General features: G+C 31.2%; 1 protein-coding gene across 1 annotated transcript in view; it reads right to left on the bottom strand.

Moving 5' to 3' along the window:
• LOC127706577 (uncharacterized) overlaps positions 1-15,101 on the bottom strand; it is a 60,140-nt gene that overhangs the window by 20,919 nt on the left and 24,120 nt on the right. Inside the window, exon 2 of the mRNA XM_052211233.1 lies at positions 11,782-11,921. Within this exon, the coding sequence (XP_052067193.1) occupies positions 11,782-11,921 (140 nt within the window). The remainder of the gene's footprint in view (positions 1-11,781; positions 11,922-15,101) is intronic.

Raw genomic sequence — 15,101 nt, 5'->3', positions numbered from 1 at the left:
ATTCATTAAAAAAGATTTGTCCTAAAATCATGCCTTCGAGTTTAATTTTATCGTATTTCCCCCTTTTTAGTCGTTCTAAATTTATGTTCCAGTTGTACACATTCCAATACTTATCGGAGACAGCAACCAGGCTATACTTTATCGGCCTCAGTCCTTTTACGCCAATTGCTGTTTTTAAGACATATCATTTGCAGCCATTATATTTATATTTTATTCTTTCTACAGATTAATAGGATTTTTTTCAGTTTTTTCTTGAGACACTTATTTTGGAGCGTTACGAGTTTAATTCGGTTGTATACTTAGACAACTTATTTTACACGAGTGGAATTTCTCAACTACATTTGGATCGATATGATCATGAACAGTTTGATGTTTACTTGCGTCACACTTTGAGTTATGGAGAACATTGTCTAAATTGTCAACATACCCAGACGCACATAAGAGCACTCTTCGACGATTAACCAGTTGCGATATTTCGGCTATAAAACTTCATAGCCGATTATAAGAAAAAATACATTAGATATATTACTATGATGTGACATTCTGCTGGTTATTTTTTTTTCTAGTCGTTAAATACAATGGAATGTTTCTTATAATCACGGCATTATTATTTCAGTTACCAACATATGGCCACAAACTCATTGTGCAGAAATGAAGGTCAACTAATAATACTGTGATCTGACTTATGTTATTTTATGAAGATCTTATTTACATACGTCAGTTATTGGTAAAAACTCTTCAATGATTTTATTACACCAGAAGCGCTTTTCGTCTACGAAAACCACAAAGGCAAAAAAAATCAATACACAGTTGCAAAGCATTCAAACACCAAACATTCCAAAACCTGGTGCCAATCTGGATAAGGTCACCTGTATAAAAATAAGGTGATGTGGTATGCCTCGGGATAAAAAAAATAGCAAGATAGCACAGTAATTTTGAAACCGGTCTGGTGGTGCCCTTTGTTAGAAAACGTCAACCAGCAGCGTCATTGACCCACTGGTTGTAAACAAAGATATCTGCGGCTCTTTTCACGAAAACTCTTAAGAGTAAAAATACTTGTAAGTCATACACACTTCAGTATAACTTACAATCAATTTTAGTCGTAAGATTTTTTGTGAAAAGAGTCACAGGCTTATAATTTATGACGTCAGACGCGCGTTACGTGAACATACTTGAGTCACCAGTGCGGTGCTCGAATCGAATTATTTGGAAGGAAAACCAAATACTAAGTTGAAAGAGCATTACAAAATAACAATCCAACAATTGGGCCAATATGACTATGGTCATGAATGCTTTGTGTAAAAAACCCTTAGTGTTTCGAATGGTATAATGGAACGCAAATTATCAGAAAATAAAAAAAAACACAAGAATTTAGACTCCTAGGCTTGTGATACATCGGGGGGTGAAATTCTACCATCAGTGGTATCAAGCAATTTACTCGTCAAAATTACCAGTCGTTTCTATTTATCATTGATCATTGTCTTATACTTTTTAGAGTAAACATGTAATCTTGAATTCAGTCAACAGTTAAACAGGCAAAACAGATATTGCACGCAGTGCAAACTGTATAAAACGGAAACGAAAGAAAAGAAGTCAACCAAGCATAGTACAGTAAATTTATGATATCAATGACATGATGACAAATAGTACAGTTAATTTGAAATGCCAGTAAGTTATTAATGTTGACTTGAATGAATCTATTAGCAATATTATAGTAGTGAGTAGACTTTTGCAAGCAGGACATTTTTCTTCTTAACCCTAAAAAATAATGTATATGCTATGTAATATAACGCAAAGACTATCTTGGATATACGGGAAATCAGGTTATGAAAGAAAATTACATAATATATGATAGTAAACAAACTCAGACTTAGTTATGTCTTTGTAATGACATATTTTTATGGTCAATTTTTACATCTGTTACTAAGCTTTGTGACAAGCCCATACCTTATCAACATAGATTGATTAAAGAGTAGTATGGACTTATTTCGCCAGAATTAATTTCACAAGCTTACAGCCTTGGCTAATATTGATAAGATCACCGCATCATGTGCATACTTTGAAATACTGGAAAGTTCAGTGTCTATCTCAAAAAGAAGAAAACATTTTCCAAGCAAAATCGTTTTCATCAAAAATAAATTCACGTATTGTCTTTTAAATTAAAAGAATAAATTTTCTAGTTCAAGATGTCTTTCTTTGAAATTTTACGAAATATGTTAAACTATCAACATTTCGTCAGCAGTAATTTGCAGATCGACATAGCATATTCATTCTATGAAATTTGCCAAATCTAATAAATTACGTCTTTAAATCATTGGTATTTCTATGGGCACTAGCTATGTCTGGTGGAAATTTGTTCCTACGCAATTCATGACGACTGAATAAAGCTCCAAACAGAACATGTTTAGCACATACAATGTACATAACTCAGTTGGTAAGCTTTCCGCGTACTCTCAGATTTCAATGATGGTAATATTTTCAAAACTTTAAAACAGATATAGATATACTTCTTTGGTCAAAAATTTTCAAGATCTAGTTTTTATAGTAATATTATTTATAAAGAAAATTAAATGTAAGAATTATACTTCAAAACTTATCTTTTTGGTTTATCGACTTCGGTAATAATCATATTATTGTGAAGTCGTTATATCTTGTTTTTTTTTTTTTGGTGATTTGTATCGATTTGTTTCTTTTTGGTTTGAAACACGACTATCTTTTCCTTTTTATTATTTTAGTTTTCTGTACCTAAATCTTTGCGCATACTAACATTTCTGGAAAAAATCCCCTTTATTCGCCAATTTTCATAAATCAATATTGAATAAGTTAATTTCAGTAAATAAATTGAAAACAACACGTTATAAAATTCATGCGTCCGAAGCCCTCATCTGGATGTTCCGTCATCAGGAACGCTCAAAGCCGAATATTTGAAAGCCAAGGATGTATAAGAACCGAAACAGTTGAAGCTAAACAACCAAAAAGTACCTAAAACATAGCCAAATCCATATAAGGTCAACTTTGGCTGAGGGAGTCGAAACTTTAGTTTCTTTATGATTTTAAAGTTAATAAACGGAAAATTTGAGAAAGGTTTGTTATATATCATGCCAGTGCCGAAGTACAGACTACTGAGCTGATGATACCCTCGGGGACTGATATTCCACCAGCAGAGGTATCGACCCAGTGCTGAAAAAAATTATAAAAACACGTTATAAATTTCATGCGTCCGAAGCGCTTTTCTGGATTTACCATCAGGAAAGCTCAAAGCCAAATATTTGAAAGCCAAGTGTCATAACTTGTCCAATGAACATCAGCAGTAGTATTGTAGGGATACAGTTATATAAGTGTGAAGATTGTAGGTATTTTACGTTTTACGTATTCTTGTAATTATAATGATTTATTAGATGTTCAATACATTTCTCTTAAAAATTCCAAAAAATATACAATATTGTTATCGATTGTTTATCTTTGAACAAAAAGAATTGGTCATAATGATTTCGCATATGGTGTACCATAAATCATTTTTCACCAAATTGCAAGGATCATATCCATTATAGTAATTGTAACCTATTAGCTGACGTCATCAGCTGATTACGTGAAGTTTTTGTCTAGAGAACTGACGTAGATTTTATCAATTTGTTCGATTTAATCAAAGTAAGTGTGATTTAATCGCCGAAAGAGCTGTACGGTCGCTTATCTAATCAGATTATAACAAGTAAAAACCATTTGTTTTGTCTGGTATAGAATTATTTGAAATCATTTCGTGTCTCTCTTAAGACTCTCTTAAGTTGTTGTTGCCTCAGATTTGTTATATATAAATACTACTATATCATTTATATCACTTTTCAGTAGGCATGTGCATTAATGATTTGTATGTGATCAATTCCTTTCGGGTACAATCCTACATGTATTCCCATATGGTGTGTTCTCTTTGGGATGACAACAAATATATAGTATTGCAACTTTCCCATTTTTGCAATTTGAACCATTTTTCGTAGTATAAGGCAATCTCCAAACAATTTTCCTTCAATCTTTTTCACTAAAGAAAATTCATGGAATATGTCATACTAGAAACCCCATGTTCGTCGTCATTTAATCTTCATATCTGGGAAAATTTCGAAAGAGAACAAGTGCAAGTTTTAAAAACTAACAATGAATAAATGATTCAAGGGTGATTTAATCTTTTTTTAAAGGTCATATTTCCTGACATTTGAAGAGAAAACTAAAAAGTAAATAATATAGTATATTCCCTCTTTCATGTGTCCTAATACAATCTTTTAAAAACAAAAATAATGATGCTTCGAAGATAAAATAACCATTGAAATGTCTGAAACGGATGTTTTGTCTCTTTTTCTTTCAATCAATCAATAGATAATCATTGACAGAAACGCTAACGATCGGTACAACGACTTATGTTAAAGAGAGCATTATTTAGCTTGTTGATGCACCAGGTCTCAATTCTTTTGTAGTTCATGCGATTTCTTCAGGTTTTGCTTTTTTATACCTTGATTTGTATCTTCCTAATTTGGATTTATGAGATTTGAACATCGTTAAATTACTGCTGCCTCTAAGTTATGCGTTATCTGTATCGATATACGTTTTTATGTATTGTATGTTTATTAGTGTAATTAAGTTGACGATTCGAAAAAGTAAGGTGCATGATATTAATGTTTATATCTATAGTTGTTTGTCCATAAATACATGAAAGCATGTATTTAATCGGTACATTTGATTGATTCTCACAATCATAAACAACGAAATGGATACTCAGTCTAGACAAATCGACATACGAACAAGACATGATACCAAGATAATTCAATAAAATTTACTTAACAAGTCAAGGAGTGTGAAATACAGTTATTGCATATTTTCTAAAAAAAATAAAAGTTGGTTGAAATATATTCATTTGCATTGACGGAAATATGGTAAGAATTCTTCAACTAATATGTGTAAAAATTCAGTCCGTTCGCCTGAAGCTTGTGAATTGTTTTTCTATGAATGTCGATTAAACCGTTTCGCAAAGAGGTAGGGCCATTTTCCCGTGAGTTTTTTTCATTTGATTAGCTAGGTAAATCATGTTTTTAAATAGCCCGATAGATACTAATTATAGTATATGAAAATACGTCACATCATCTATTTTCATACCTTGAACAGGTAATCCTACAATAATCAAGGCCAAGACTATTGTTTTTTTTTTTGTTGTTATCAAAATCAATATTGATTTTGTTTGTTATGAATTATCAACTAATAGATATTCAAAATTAGTTTTGTATTTAAAAAACATGGTGCTTCAGTTAGCGTGTTAATGTTGGTAGGTGATTTGTAGCGTACACGTATTTCACAACTTTTTTTTAACTCAAAACTAACAAAATATTAAACAAGAATGTGTCCATAGTACACGGATGCCCCACTGGTACTATCATTTTCTATGTTCAGTGAACTATGAAATAGGGATAAAAACTGTAATTTAGCATTAAAACGAGAAAGATCATATCATAGGGATCATGTGTACTAAGTTTCAAGTTGGTTGGACTTCCAATTCATCAAAAATTACCTTGACCAAAAACTTTAACCTGAAACGGGGCAGACGGACGAACGAAGGGACGGACGGACGGCCAAACAAACGAACGGACCACAGACCAAAAAACTGAATGCCCCAGAGTTGCGCCTAAAAAAGGGGGTTAAATATAAATACAAGAAACATTTAATAATCTAATTATCTGACATAAATCAGCTAATCTAATTCAAGATCGGTCTCTGTTTTAATGCCAAGAAGCCAAAAAATATCGGACGCATTTTACTGGGATGTTGTTTCCCTCAATCTGGATGAATCCATATCTATACACTGTTCCAGCTTTTAAGGTTTTAAAATTACCTTCTATATGAACCGGACAACAGCTTACACCAGTTGGTACTAGAACGGCTTGCGTAACAAACACATGTAATCTATTTTTTTCTGCATGGCATTGTACCAAATGGATCGACCCTATGTTGTGATACAGATTCAACACTTTCTTGATGTTTTACCTACATTCACGATTGGTAGTGTAATTGATTTTTTCTATGGTGTTGTTTCATTTCCTGATGACTTAGGTTCCGGTGTAGGGATGGTGGTACAATATAACAATGCCAGTACTAGTATCTACACAGTTGTTGAATTTGCGATAAAATTACTGTCTGCATTTGTTACATATCATACCATTTTCTAAAACCTTCTTGTTCAAGATTTAGAAAAAATATTTTTGTTGTTTTGAAATTTTTCTGTTATGGCCTTTTTTTGTTATTTTGGGCTTCATTGCTATATAATCAATTCTCGTGTTATTGGTTATGTACAAGCACCTACTTCAGTGTGACTCTTTGAATTAAAGAAACATCCGAAAAAATGTGATAGAAACATAACATTTTAATATTTCAACATAAAAAATGAGAAAAATTAGCGTGAGATTTGAACCCCATCTTAAAAACAATCCATTATTTACAGTTTTGAGCGCTACCGATGGAGCCACGGCGACTCTAGAAAACAAAGTCTATATTAAGCAGCTATACAGGTAAAATTTAGTGATGTTCCACTTTTTATTAAAAAAGTTGTTTTTTAGGTATTAAGGACACACTAAACCAATTTCATTTTTGAGGGGAAAAGTTGTACAAATTACAACAACAACAAAAAACATAACTTTGTTTTGGTTTGAAGTGTCCTTCTAGGGGGATTCCCTGTTTTTCCAACCTAAAAACACGGTAAATTCCGCATATTTGACTTTCATCCTTTTTTGAAGGTTAAATAAACTATTTTCCAGACATAATATAATACATAAAAATCGAGATTTTGACCAAAAAACATTTTTATTTCATGTTTTATCGTAAATTTTATTCTTTCAGCACTTTTTGAAATTGGCCCTTCTGTGAAAAAAATTCAGGGGAAATTGGCCCTACCTCTTTAAAAGCTATATATACGGATTTCGGCATGAAAAACTCAAGAAACCCAAGGTTTGACTTTGGTAAAGAAATTTGATCATCCCTTGAAATTCTCCACCCAACAGTAAACATTTAGCTAAAGTGGGACATGAGAATTTTATAATTACGAAGCCAATTTCGATCGGAATTGGAATGTTTAATATGAGATCCCGTAAAGAAAGAGTGCTACGCTCTCTGCACGTTAAAGAACCCTTGCAGCAACTCTGTGAAGGGTACGTAGGTGGTCTGTTGCCAGTCGAAACGTCAGCTCATAATCCAACATGTACTCATTTTCTAGAGGCAGTCAGAATGTTTGCCCTTCACACCGGCAGAACACTTTACAGTCCGTCGTTAACTTTTTTAAACATCTTTTCATTTAAAACCCTATACCAATTTCCACCAAACTTCGCCTAAATGGTCCTTACGGTATATAGTATAAAGTTTGTGATTTTTCACCTGTCAACCAACCGACATTACTACAATGAACAATACAAGTAATTGTCTAAAATAATCATAAAATCTTACAGTGGTAAAAATGTTCAGACTTACTGATTTACTTCGATATAATTTCTATAAACATTATCAGGCGACCCATTATAGGAGTTATTGCTTAAAAATGAAAAAAAAATATACAGATGTTAGCAGTTTGTTTTGCCTACTATTTTCAAAATTTGAAATGGAAGTCAGAAACTTTAAAATGCAAAATTATCAGCAATGCATAATCTACAAATTGCTAAAGTGACTGAAAAATAATACACCAAAAGGATGACCATCAGTTCACAATTTATAGCAGTTATTGCACTGAAATGACAATTTTCTCACTTTTAGCATTTTTGTTTATTGTCTTTTAAACTATAAATATAGATGGATTGAAACGGTAAACAGCAAAAATGATAATCAAGACAAGATCTACAAATTAGTTACATGACCAAGGTTGTCATTGCTGATAAACGACTATTTTTAACCCATAATTTGCATCCTGGTTTCTGAAAGTACCAAAAACAATTTATATTCTTGACACGAATATAGTCATTAGTGTTTGCAGATTATTGTTTGTGAAATATATCTCGGTGATTCAACCAATCTTTACCAGCAAGACTATTTTAAAATATAAACCATACAGATAAAAAGAAAATGATTGCCTAAAACCTTGAAAAGTGTAGAAAATTCGGGAAATCTAGCAGACAAAAATAATGATCGGAAAGTCAAGATATATATATACTGTAAATCAATCGAAATTGTCCAGTGTCTCCTTATTGGAGTTGTTGCCATTTAATGATTGTTTGTATGAACTTTTACTCATGGTTATCATCTTGGAACCGCTAATGGATAAAGAGAAACTGCTTAACATCAAAACAGATTAACTACAATTTAGATCAAAATCATTGCATTGGTCGTTAATATTCCGATGCGTGCTGAATGAAGAATTTGACCTTGGCCAGAACGGAGGAGATTTGAAAATTTTGTTTACATTTTTTTATCCTGATATTTATGTAAATAAATATTGTGATCTTGGCACCGAATTAAAAAAATAATTCATTAGCCTTGATCATTTTTGATTGAATCATTATCAAAATTGTATATTAAGATAAATAATTTGTTTCCGGAATTTTTTTCTATCTCAAAGGAGATGAAAAAAAATATTCATTGATTCATGCTTCTACTGTGTGTTTTTTTTATAATTTTTGTTTTGTACAAAGGCAATAATTTTCCCTAACTGAAAAATCTTTCATGTTTGTTTCGGTTCATTTATATAATGGTTATTACATTACCGACACGTAATACAGCATTGAGGTCGTATAGTAAATCAGTTACACTTATATTGTTATCCCCTTCATTTTATGAAATGGTTAATTAGGAAACATATAAAATAAAAAATATATTTTTTAGTGTAAGTTTATTTTGTGGTAACCTAATTTCAGCCTATAAATGCAATCCATCCTAATCATCATGCTAATATCAGAAGATTTCAAAGAAAACGTTAATTACAAAAAAACTCCAAAACTCTTTGCATCGTCAGCGGTTATCCATAGTTATATCTACATGATTTTTGTTTTGCAGTAAGTTTGGTATTTATAGAAGATCTTTGATAGTTTTTGTTTTTGTTTCCAACTTTTTCTAAGATTAGGGGCGAGTTGGCCTCTGACGTTTTTTTAAAGACATTTGTATATCCTCTCAATGAGAATGTCGGTTGGTTTTTGTGTCGTTGGGATGTTGATTCACACTTCTTCTTTGAAGTTACAGACCAAAAAGAACTATTTAATTGGTCATCAAAACAGGTCTTTGCTAACTGAAAGTGAGTTGCAACATTGTTTCACATTTTTTTTTTTTTTTCATAATTTTTTTTTTTTGTACAAAGGATAATGCAACTATGGACTAGACATTTTATTATTTTGTCGCTAGAAAAATCATGCAGATAGAAAAATTAAAACAAGGTTACATATCGACATACTTTTTATTAACTTTGAAGATATCCGATTACAATTGGTGTACTCATTAGGGTTTGAAGCTTTCAGTATACTTGTTTTTGTTTCGTTGATCGCGACTTTTTGTCTTTGATGTCCCTTTTGCGTATTAAGTTACAGTTTAATTATTTCAAGACTTGAAGAAGAATTAACAAGAGTAGCATGTGTAAATTGTAGTTTTAAGTGAAAAGATAGTGGATAGAAATAAATTTAAACGCTTATTTTTTATGATATCTATTACTTGATTGATTGCTGTTTGGTTAGTGACAATTTGATTTTTCATACATACTTCGGACAAGAACAAATTTAAAATTAAAGCAATAGGTAGGTTTTACAAGGGACCCTAACTGATAACAATTACTTGCATAGCCCACATGGCCCAAATAAACCTCGGGATTTAAGAAAAAAAAACTCTTTTAATCGACATATATGAGAAACACGAGATTTATTCGAATGCGAAAAAAAATAAGACAAACATTTTTACATTTCAAGTGCCAATTCAGAAAAGTGACCTCCTCTAGTATACATTATTGTTTAAAGGTCAGCTGAAGCCCACCTCCGGGTGCGGGATTTTCTCGCTGCGTTGAAGACCCACAACAAACAACACAGTTTGGTAAGAAAAATGTTTTAAATTTGCAGCTGCTACTCTGTGGAACAGCCTACCTGACCATTTCAGGACTGAAAATAGCTTTTTCTCAATTTAAGAGCCTTATACAGTCCTGGGATGGATCGGAATGCCGTTGTTCTGCATGTAGATAAGCTTTTCAAATATTTTTTTTAAGTTATAGCTCTAAATGTTTGCATTATGCCCTAAATTTTGCATGTGTGTTTTTTTTTATTTGTGCTTTAAAATTTTTAGTTGTGCTTAACTTTTAGCTGTGCTTCAATTTTAGTTATGCTTCAGCTTTTGGCATGTTTAGATGTGTAGTTAGTAGTGATTTGCATGTATTTCAATATGGCTGTGCTGTATTTATGCATTTGAAATAATAATTGCTGCTTATATATCTTATCTGCATGTTCTGTGTTTTAATGTTATGTATATGTTATTTATATTCGGTAAAAAGCTATTAAGAGCTAATGTTTGTATTGTTATATGTGAACCGAATCAAAATAAAACTTTCGTATTCGTATACCCATTGATGACCTTGGGCTGTTTTCTGGTCTTTGTTCGGGTTGATGTCTCTTTGACACATTCCCCGTTTCCATTCTCAATATTATCTAAATGATTGTTGCTATTGTAAGTTACTGACTCATTGTCGTATGTCAATATTTTACTGATAAAATATAATATACAATCCTTTATATATTCATATAAATCCAAACACAAAGGTACATGTAGAAGTTTCTTAATCAACTGCGTACACAGCTTTTTTTCTAATATAATATTCATCATGTACGTTTTGAGGGCAACGCTTGTTTTAAGTAAACGGAAAAAAGTACTATCACTTTCAAGTTGAAATCAAACACAAATATTGCAAATCTTTCTTCTTTAAATGAGATCAGATAATCATACCATGTCTAGACAGACTCTACATCATCAGAAAACAGTTCTGTCTTATGTCAACTTTTAATATCTCTATATTAGACGTTCTTATACAGTTGTTCTAAATCCCCTTATTATTATTTACTTTTCAGTCGGAACATAGTAATTTTCCTTTGGCTCTGTTAATAATTTCTTATTAGTAATATAGGTGTTTCTTCAAGTTCCTATATATGAAGCTATAAATGATTTAGCTAAGATGTAATTATTGATTTCCGTTTTTTTTTTCTTACTGTTAAATAGGGTTGAATCGTTTATGAAATTTCTAAGGCACGAATGAACAAAATATAACTAAAACATATAATTTCAAAAGTTTGTGTTTTACGAGTGTTTTGTGTATTTTTATTTATATCGATTAAAGTCAAAGAAAATCTTTAATATTTTTACTTTCCATTGGTCAATAACAACACTCATCTGATGAGTCAAGCTCATTCCAACTGATTGTTACAGTTTATATTTATGCTGTGCTGTACACCACTGGCCCAGGTTAGGGTAGGGTTGAGTGCTAACAAACATGTTTAACCCCGTCACATTTTTTATGTGTCTGTCCACGCCAGAGGCCTGTAATTCAGTGGTTGTCGTTGGTTGCTGTCTGGCATATTTGTTTTTCGTTTATTTAATATTTTGTCATACTGAGGCATTTATAGCTTACTATACGATATGATTTGTTCATTGTTGAAGGCAGTATGGTGATCAATAGTTGATAAGATCCACTTACTTTAATCTCTGGTGAATAGTTCTCTCATTGGCAATCATTCCTCGTCTCATTATTTTTATAAGAAAAAATAACTAAGCGTCATTGCACATTGTGAGACTCTCTTTGTAAGTTACCTCGCTACTTTGGTGTCGGGTACTGATTTAGTGTCCCTTTTAATCTCTTCTTCAAGTTCCTGTTCAAGATGGTCGATTTGTGACTTGGCTTCTCCATTGGAATATGCTTTGGCAAATGTGAGTGAACCAGCTGCGAGTTTCTGCAACAGAAAGACAAATGAATAGAAATTTATTTGTTTTATATTAGCATATACAAAACTTAAGTAACGATGAACCTTATGAATATATATATATATATATATATATATCCCAGAATAAAGATCATTTTATCTGTATAACTACCAAAAACATATAAGATAAAGTAAATGAAAACCAAAGAAAAAAAGGGTAAAAAATGAAAGAATGTTGGTAAAACGAATCATTTTAAAAGGAGTTAAAAAGCATACAAGTAAACTCGAAAAATCCACCCACATTAAGTGTGGACTGATAGAAAACGAATTTCGGTCTTATTTCTATAATTTATAGTTGTATAGTTAAATGTTGATTTGCTAGATGTATTCAACAAAGAAGTGTGTTTTTTTGTGTGTGTTTTAGTCTTATTAGTATTTTGTAAGCATATATGCATCATATTATAAAGAAAGCAGCTGATTTCTTTCGCCGAATGTTTATTCGAATGCCGGTAAAACTTTTTTGTTTTCAATTTTCACAAATGATATGTTTTATTTAATCCTTTCGGCATTGATTCTTATTTGAGAACACTTCATTCAGGCCACATTGTACTTATTTTCTTGTACTTTTTTCCTTTAAAAAAACCCAAATATATATATAATTAGTTGATAAAAAATTAATAGTATGATAAATTCTTCTTTTAATTTTTAACTAAAAAATAGTAAAATAATTTAAATGGACAAACATAAAAAAAAAACAATACCTGAACAGTATCAAACATAGTTCCAGGCATTTTAGTATAGCAAACTTCACAAGAAGAAATGCGTCAAATTAAATTCCTTCAAATATTCCTGACTGTATAATAGAGCTATTAACCAATCTAAATGTTTTCGACAACAACAGACAAATACATCACAATACTAAGACAATCAAATTCCATCTTATGCTCTATCTAAATATTATATATTGAAAACTAGTTGTAGAAATTACATTGTATTATGCAATTTTGATTTAGAGGATCGAATGCTTCTCACCTCCCACCAAAGAGAACGGGCATCAGAATGTTAATTTATTTGTCAACTTTGTCTCTTGGGAACTTGTTTCAGCACTTCTCAACGTAAAATGCCGTACACACGTCAATGTCGTAATTGAAATTTTCCATTGTTATGAGAAATTATACATATAAATGGTCAATTATTAATTCTGTTGAGAAATTAATTATTTGCGAAGTAGGTCGAGGTCAACAAGGTCAATTTATGTTGACAGAATTATTCCTGTACACCGGATGTTGCTGTTGTGACGTAATACCATACTAAATGATATTAACTCAAACATAAGAATTATAAACAAAGATCCAGTAATGATTAGTAAACCCTACACCGCAGCAATATATAGTACAACAATGTTATTCCTATAAGCATGATAAGTACGTAACTATAGTGTTGCCGCTTGAAACAATTACTAGAGTTTCAAAAAAAGTATGAATAAAAATATCGAACTCCAAGGTAAATTCATAAAGGGGAAATCCATGTCCATAAAAATAGACATAATCAAACGTTATCAATATAATATGCGATGTACATTATATATGGTTAGAACGAATGACACATTGTGCAAGAAATTGAACTGGACGAGTACAGACAACTGCGATGCATAGATGGATAAAGTAATGAGATGAGTAATTATTTGAGTAAGTAAATTAATTTATTCAGAAATAGTCCAAGAACAAAAATAAAACAAAGACCACGATCCACTAAAATAGTAAATATGTTCGCGGAGAAATCAGACTATTCACAAAGAATAAAACCTTATATCATAGTAAGGGAATCCAATATAATTTCTTTTGATACTTCTTTTTTTTTTTGACATCTGATTTACCCTTTTTATTGCTTACAAAGTAACATTTACTTGTGTGTCTTTTTGTTTAATATAAGTCATACTTCACAACGTTTCTGGTGAAGGTAAATCGATAAAAGCACTTCGGACGCATGAAATTTATAAAGTGTTGTTTTCATTTTTTATGTCTACGATGACCTGATGATTTTCCCTCTCTCGCCCTTTACTTTAGGTAAATGAATGTTTGTCTCATAGACAAACATATTTTATTTCATACTTTTCAGAATACCTTGTGATTATTTGTAACGTGTATGACTTGGCTTAGAAAGTTTTATTTGATTAGGTTTGCCATAAGATGATGAGACAGCACCTTCAATTCAAATCAATTCTTTAATACTTTAAGCAAATAATGCTCATCAGCACAATGACATGTAAAACATATATGCAAATACAATAACTGATAAATAAACACAAGTCATAATACATAACTGATAAATGAATATATCAGAGAAGAACAATGATCTATATTAAGTATTGGATCATTACAAGTCTGTTCTACTTTTAAATGCATGGACATTTTTTTTACAAAGGTTACATGTGTCTTTTCCATTTTCTGAGCTTAACAACTGTACAAGCTTAAATGACGATGGACGCCTATAACAATATGGCTTAATGTACTGTCTCCGTATTGTATTATAACAATCACACTGAAAAATGAAATGAAATTCGTCCTCTATTGTATTAAAAAGTACAGAGAGTTCATTTTCTTGCTGATCTATCAACACCGTGGTAACGGCCTGTTTCAACAAATTAACTTTGTGAAGACAATCTTATTCTCGTTAGATACACTCTAAAATTCACATCATTAGTAAGGAAAAATTGTAAGAGAACTTAAGTGTATAATAAAACCAAAAATCGTTTGAAGATCAAAATAAAATTGTAATGAATACACAAGTGCCAATATCATATTTTTATCTATTTTACTTATTTATTTCTATTTCATTCTTCTTGTTCTTTGATACGTTTTCACTTGATATGTTCATAACGTTTGTTTTTTTTTCTCATTATGCTTCAATTTTTTTTTTTACAAATGAAACCATGAAGACTTTCATGTACAAATGTAAACGTATCAGGCTCAACGCCATAAGTAAGGGTACAACCTACAACATACCATTTAAATAAGACCCATAACAAATGTGACCGTTCTTTTATATATGTCAATATTTCTTGTGGGGATAGTTTGTACTTTGTCGGATGGACCTGTGATTGTAAACTCATAATTTTGTGATTTATTCATTTTGTAACAATTTCAATATAGATTTCGATGTAAAATTTCTTTAAATAGAAAATGTCATTTTCTTTAGCTTTTAATTAAA

Source organism: Mytilus californianus, unplaced genomic scaffold, assembly GCF_021869535.1.
Source record: "Mytilus californianus isolate M0D057914Y unplaced genomic scaffold, xbMytCali1.0.p SCAF_6, whole genome shotgun sequence".
Taxonomy (NCBI): Eukaryota; Metazoa; Mollusca; class Bivalvia; order Mytilida; family Mytilidae; genus Mytilus; species Mytilus californianus.
This window is presented reverse-complemented; position numbering and strand designations above follow the sequence as displayed.